We start from the raw sequence: 6,939 nt of genomic DNA, 5'->3' as shown, positions 1-6,939 counted from the left end.
GAAGATAAACCATCTTTAGAAGCTGTTTTCTGACTGATGGATACTAGTACCCAACATGGGAAACGCTTAGGAAGCATAGCAATGGAATAGCTTCGATAGCTGGTCATAGAAACCCCTACTCTGAAAGACACGTAGCAGGAGCATGGGCCTTGACAGTTATCACCCAGCTTGCATCCCAGATAGACAGATCAATCTGGAGAGCTGAGGAGCAGCAGAAAAGACAATTTGGACAGCTATGGACTTCAAGAAAGATGGTGACCCTCTAGAAGCTGCTCCGGAAAACCAGGACATGCTCTTAGATGAGACTGCTAGTCTGGCTATACTTTTATGATAAAACAGGCCTCCTTAGAAGGCCATGAATCATTCTTTGCAGCCAATGAATATTGAAATTGAAATGGGAGCCAGGTCATTAAAATAACAGTTTGGCTTGAACATGTGTAGATATAGGTTACTTCCTGTGATTCATACCATAACACATCGTTCAATCAATAGATAGAGGGCTTGGTATTTTATTGTACAGTTTCCTGTTATTTTAAGATGGGCTTATGTCATACAGTTTGCATCTGAATCAGCACTTTTGAGCACTTGAAAACTCCTACTGTTCATCTGATGTCTTCTGTTCAGTAATCCAGATCTGCTTCTGGATTTCAAAGAATTGCTAAAAATTTCAAGTTATTCTCTCCATGACTTTATTTTCCTGAAGAGCAGAATTTCAAAGCAGAGAACAGTCATGCATTTTTCATTGGTGTTCCTCATAGCAGCTGTGCCAGAGTTCTCAGAGGAAATAGCGATGCTGATTTCTTCAGCAATCCATTCTAGATCACCCTGTGTAAATCTACTGAACAGTTTCTTAACTGTTTATAATTCCAGCGAGTTCCCTAAATGTAGCTTCATGATTTCCTCTTTGCTGATGTTTCTGAAATGTCAGGGTGATCCGGGGCTTGTTTTGTCCCTTGCGCCAAAGTTTTCATGGACCACACACTTGAGATCGTCTCGATTCAGAACCTGGCTTTTATATTTCTCGCCCCAGTCCTCCACGATGTACTGATGGTAAGGGTCTTTGGAGTGTTCTCGTCTCTTGGATTTCACGGTACTCACCAAGATCGCCACGATAATGAAGGAAAACATTCCAATCATCACCATCAAATAAAGGATAACATAGTCAAAGTTTTCAGCATCAACCTTGGCTTGCAGTTCATTTGCTGCTTCCGTCATGTTTCTCCTCCAGCCATTCATGTAAGTGAGGAAAGTTTCCTTGAAAATATCTTCCACTGCCCACGTGAAGTTTCGTATTTCAGCCATTCTTGCAAATTACAGCTACCAGAGACAACATAATACTTATTTTAATGAAATATCTATGCTATAACAATTACACTGGTTTATTTTGTCTGCATTATGAGGATTAAATAATAACACCTACTAACAAAAGTGTCATATTGATTTTGGACCAGTTGGGAATCCCTGTATCAGAGTGCTTCAATATGTTTAGAGACCTGAGGAGGTCCTACTCCTTACTCAGGTCATTTGCAGTCTGTGGAAGCCAAGTATGCCTCCGTGAAGTTCAGTGAGTGTGGGCCTATCTGACAGACATCAGATACAGGCATCAGACAACAGGCATCCAGGCACATTGATTTTCCTCTTGAGATGAAGACTAGAATAAAGAAAATGTTCTTCAACCAGGAAGGGGTGCTATACATATTGATCTACCTTCCTTTGCTTCTTGGAATAGCCTTGTGATTTCAGCATGCACAGAACAGGCATTCACATACAGAAGGACACAGGTACACATGGATGTAGATCTCTGTACAATTATACACACACAGTCAAACATATGGGATAAAGGCAGTCTAATGAAAGCAAGCAAGCTGCAAGAAAACAGAAACCCAGACTCTCCTGAAACTTCTTTTTTGTGCAAAACCTCTATGCTTTTCCTTTCAGTGGGGAAATAAATAAACAAATAAATAAATAAATAAAAATCTGTAGGTTTTTGGATAGAAAATAAAGACTTAGCAACAGAAACTTACCTTTGCTGTCTCCTTCAGTAATGAGATTCCCAGTAACAATCAGGATTTTGAAACTCCACCGGATAATACTGTGGTACTCTTGAAAGCAAGAGAGCTATCTTACTCTTCAAGTAACCTCCAGCCTGCACAAGGTTTTGAGCACTTGCCTGTTAATTAAGTGCTTTCTGCTGCACACTATCTGTTTATATTAAGGTAAATGCTAAATCTAATCTCACCTGGAAAGTCAAACATCGGCTGACAGCTTACATCAGTCATCCTGTCTGAAGCTGAGTGCTATAATTTATTCTTATTACTGCAAATTCATATGTTGTAAAAGAACACTGTAGCGCTAAGGATAAACATTTCTAGAGGGTTATAGTTTGGTATTTTTTGGCCCAGAGAGAAGAAAACTAAAGAGGTTCTCTCCAAAAATAATGAATAATTCCCTTGGTTGACATGGGCACAAGAGACTGAGCGCTGAGCAGGCACTGTAGAAGGTCTTCCATGCTGTTAGCACCCAAAAGGAAGAATTTTGTGCTCTTTCAGTCCTATTAGGTTGCCCACATGGACCTTCTATCTCTTTCTCTGTTGTTTTTCTCCTTTCTTTGTTTCATGTTTCCCCTATCCTTTGCTATAAACAAAGAACATAGGGTTTCTCTGCCTTTCTCCTAGTTTCCTCCTATAGTTTGGTTTTCTCTTTCTTTCTCCAGGACTGTGGTTGTCTGTGACCATGAAGCCTATACTGCAAGAAGCAGGTCTGCTAGCACAGCCAGGACCTGTCTCCCTGAACTCTGCTGTTTGTGTACATCACCCATGATCTGGAGCAGTAAACAAAAACCTATATTATAAAAGAGGGAGAGAAGAATTAATTAATGTTGATTTTATTTCTCAGCAAACAGTATGTGATGACACCTAACTGAAAAGCACTGAGTCACACCTTAGAAGTAGCAACATGCTTAGTGAAGTGAGACAACTTCAGCTCCATTCAGAAGTAGTTCCCGGCTCTGGTAGTGACATTTAGTGGAGGGGATTAGGGTGGAGATGCAGATGTAGTCCTCCTTTGTTACTTAGCTAGGGATGTGCTCAGCTTGGCTCTGGCTGTTTAAAGGCAGCTGGAGCCACCAGCATGCTGTTAGAGGAGCTCCCAAATGCAGGGCCATGAACTGAGCTGTAGGATTGAAAGAGGAACCAGAGCCCTGGAGGTTAGGCTGCAAGAGGAGTATCTTGGGAGCTACTGCCCTGGGCTGCCAATAGATTGGCTCTTCAACCAGCCTCTTCTGATGTCTGTTCCTGGCCAGTCTCATTTGGCCAATGCAGGTACACGCTTGCACAAACACGCAAGTACACAAACATATACAAAAGTTGCATATGCTGTCAAGCAGACATTAACTGCTTACTCTGTTGTTAACCAGATGAGAACTGAACCAGATGAGAAGTAAGATTAACACAAGATTAGGGGACAGACTCAGCAGTGCCTGCTGTGATAGGACAAAGGGTAAAAGTTCCAATCTAAAACAGTGGACATTTAGACTTGATATAAGGAATATATTTTTTACAGTGAGTGTGGTGAGGCAGTGGAACAGACTGTCCAGAAAGGTGGTGGATGCCCTGTACTTGGAGACACTCAAGGTCAGGCTGGACAGGATTCTGAGTACCTGATAGAGCTGTGGGTGTTCCTGTTCATTGAAGGGAGGGTGAACCAGATGGCTTTTAGGGGTTTCTTCCAACTCAAGCTATTCTGTGGTTCAATAATCATTAACGGGATCTTTGTCACACAAGCTCGAACATTTCCCTTCAAAGAAGTTTACTCAGTCATCTTCTGGATAATTCTCCATTGCTTGTTTCTGTGCATTCTTTGAAGTAAAGCATCAAACCTTACCCTTTAGTTGTAATCAGCAGCTAATGTATTTAAATACCGATTTGGATGTATTTAAATACTGATTTAGATGTATTTATACACCAGTTTCACTGTTTCCTTCTCTTGCCTTGTCTCACCTTGCAATTTACTATATATAGTTCATGAATTCTAAGAATGCCTGTATAGGCTTAATTCTTAGAAACAAAAGAATGTAGTTGTTAAGCATCATTACTGAAGAGATATGAGTATCCTTTAATACTTACCTATGTAATTTTCCTTCAGTATTTCTTCTGGCTAGATCATAATATTATGTTAGTCACTGTTTTCAGACCTCAAACCTTCATATACACAGCCTTAACCCACAATCTTTTCAGCCTTTCACTACTGATACGCTGTATTGTTAACCACTGATACTTAAAAGTGCTGATAGCATTTCATTACTTTCCCCACTGCATCAAACTTTGTACTTTCCTCCTAGATTCCTCCTGTTACTTATACATTAGCTTAATAGACCACTTGTGAAATCAGTGGTTCTATCCCTAGCTCTGTGTGCTTCTTTTCAAATTGTTCTTTGGAAGATCACCCAGTTAAACAGAGACCTACCAAGGCTGTTATGTTATTATAGCTTTTTCATTAACTGTGACTGCCAAAGCCTTTTCTCTTAAAATTACTCAGGATTACATTTAATACTTACATTTGAACTATTTTTTTTTACATTGATTTTCCTTTATAATCAATTCTTTTCATACATATCGAGACATTTTCTGTCTCTCCTGGTTTCTCATGACACTGTTGGCAATTACTCTTGTTTTGCACCTGTCTTCTAGATCTCTTCCCTGGTCCTCACATTCTTGTGAGGAGCCTCTGCAGTGGGCCAGTAGAAGCTAGCTACCAATTTTCCAGAACTTCCACCTTCTGTTCTGTTTGCCATTCCTGTAAGCAACTCATTATCACTTAGTGTTCTTTCTGCACTCATTCAAAGTGCAGTGGATGCTGTTTTCTTTCTCAGCATACGGGAGTTCTGGTTTGTACATCTTTCCCACCAAAGAGCTTGGTTTTCAGCACAACTAGCAGCTTTGATATCTCGCTCTGTATAGGTTGGGGTTTCTTTTAAAGCGAGGTAATCATTTTTTCAATTGTTTGTTTCTTATGTAACTGTTCTTCCATCTTTCAGGGAGTGATGTTTACAGTTTTCAGACTTAGCCTATTTTCTTGGGCTTTTTTTTGCTGCAGGGCAAATACATTTTCTGATTCAACGATTGTGTTTTTCTGCTTTTCTGTGAAACCTCGAGTCTTAGTTGTGTGTCATACCTATAATAGCACTTTTGAGTATACGTTTGAAAAGGTATTAACTCCCTTCATTCACACAGGATTACTGTTCCTGTCAGTTCAGCAGAGAAGCAGCCTTTTTGTTGAAACACCTTGGTCAGGTTCAAGGTAGTTAACAAGGAGGCCATAGGTTCAAGCCCCAGCTGTGTCAAAGTTTAAGGGTAAAGGGTAAAGTTAAATAGAAGCAGAAGAGTTATGTGTCTTATAGCTAGAAGTTAAAACTCTTGATGAGATGAGAGCTTGCATATACTGGCCCAAAGCAGAGGCTCCTGAGCAGCCTGATCTAATGGGTGGCAACCCTGCCCACAGCAGAGGGTTTGGAACTGGATTGTATTTAAGGTCACCACCAACCCAAGCCATTCTATGATCCTGATTCTGAAGGTTATCACAGAATCGCAGGATGGCTGAAAGAGACATCTGGGTCCATCTGGCCAAACCCCTTTTCCAGCAAGAACACCCAGAGCTGAGTAACCTGTTCATGCACACATGCAGAGGGGCATGGAGAAATAACAGCTGAACCCAGTGTAATGATTTTGGAGCAGAAGTTTACACAAAGCCCATTACTTAAAGAGGACTGATGGCTATTGCTTTGGTCTTTAGATCCCCCCAAATGATCACAGCTTGTGAAAATTATCTCTAACTGTTATAATAACTGTCTAATGATTGCTCCTTCCTCACATCAGAGACCCACATCAGGGTGCGCTTTTCTTAATGCCTTGTATAGAAAGAGTGAAAGTAGCGCAGACAGTGGAATGGCCCATCTGGAATGGTCCTGTGTGAATAAAGAAAAATATATTCAGCAAACTAACATTTCTGAGTCATAACTAAAGTGAGGGGGAAAATATTCAAAAAGAATGTGAATTTTAAACAAATTATTTTATGCAATACAAGCATAAGCAAGGCTGAGAGGAAAACCCGTTGTGTCTCTGAGATAAGAGTATATGTCATGGGGATGCATTCAGTATTGAGGGACTTAATCAGCTTCTCCAAACCTGAAAGCTTAAAAGAAAACAGCTGGGAAGAATAAGCCAGGGTGCTGTGTCTAGTGCTAGGACTGCACAGCAACTGAGATACAGGCACCTTCCACCCTGCAAGATAGTGGATTGCTTCCCCCAGTCAAAACTGCAGAGGTGGAAAAATTGTGGTCAGGCAGAGATTGCAATCATGCAGCTTTGTTGCTATGGTTTTACATGTTGCTATTGCAAAAGTTTTAGAGGATATGTAAAGGTGTTGCTTGCATGTAGCATTTAAATGAAAAAGCAAACAGTAAGAGCCATGTCTGATACTTAGCTTCTAACATCTTCTGGAGATTTACTCCTTAGCCTCTTTGAGATCATCTTTCTGAAAGTAGGACAGAAAATAAACATCTTTCCAAAGAATGACCTTTAGGAAGACTTCTACCTCCTAACAACAGGACAAGATAGCTCTGAGGGAAGTGTAGTCCAACATGCTGCAGGGCAGGTGCTAAATTCAGAGGGCTCCTTGCTGTTCCTCATCAGCATCTCCACCATATCTACAGTGAACACTAGCTGCTAAGTGACTTCCACATCCAGCACAGGCAATGGGAATGGCAGCATTCTCCTGACTGATTTCTTTGCTTGACAAAACCTCCCCACCTTGTCTGGTGAGGCAAAGGGAGAGGCAGGAAAGGGGATAAGTAAAAAAAAAAAAAAAAATGGGGAGAGTGAGAAAGCATGTGGTAAACTGCCTGTCCAGTGGACAACACGGAACACAAAGGGAAGGCTGTAG

The 6,939-nt window shown here is 40.8% G+C and overlaps 1 protein-coding gene across 1 annotated transcript; it reads right to left on the bottom strand.

Moving 5' to 3' along the window:
- Positions 1–432: 432 nt before the first annotated feature.
- KCNE2 (potassium voltage-gated channel subfamily E regulatory subunit 2) lies at positions 433–2,163 on the bottom strand. Its single transcript, XM_072359519.1, has 2 exons — positions 2,025–2,163; positions 433–1,317 (listed from the first exon to the last, which is right to left on the bottom strand). Exon 2 carries the CDS (start codon positions 1,300–1,302, stop codon positions 925–927), a length of 378 nt encoding a protein of 125 aa, XP_072215620.1. The 5' UTR covers positions 1,303–1,317; positions 2,025–2,163; the 3' UTR covers positions 433–924.
- Between the last annotated feature and the right edge of the window lie 4,776 nt (positions 2,164–6,939).

This window comes from Excalfactoria chinensis, chromosome 1 (genome assembly GCF_039878825.1).
Source record: "Excalfactoria chinensis isolate bCotChi1 chromosome 1, bCotChi1.hap2, whole genome shotgun sequence".
Taxonomy (NCBI): domain Eukaryota; kingdom Metazoa; phylum Chordata; class Aves; order Galliformes; family Phasianidae; genus Excalfactoria; species Excalfactoria chinensis.
Note: the sequence above shows the minus strand (reverse complement) of the source record. Positions and strands in the feature narration are given on the sequence as shown.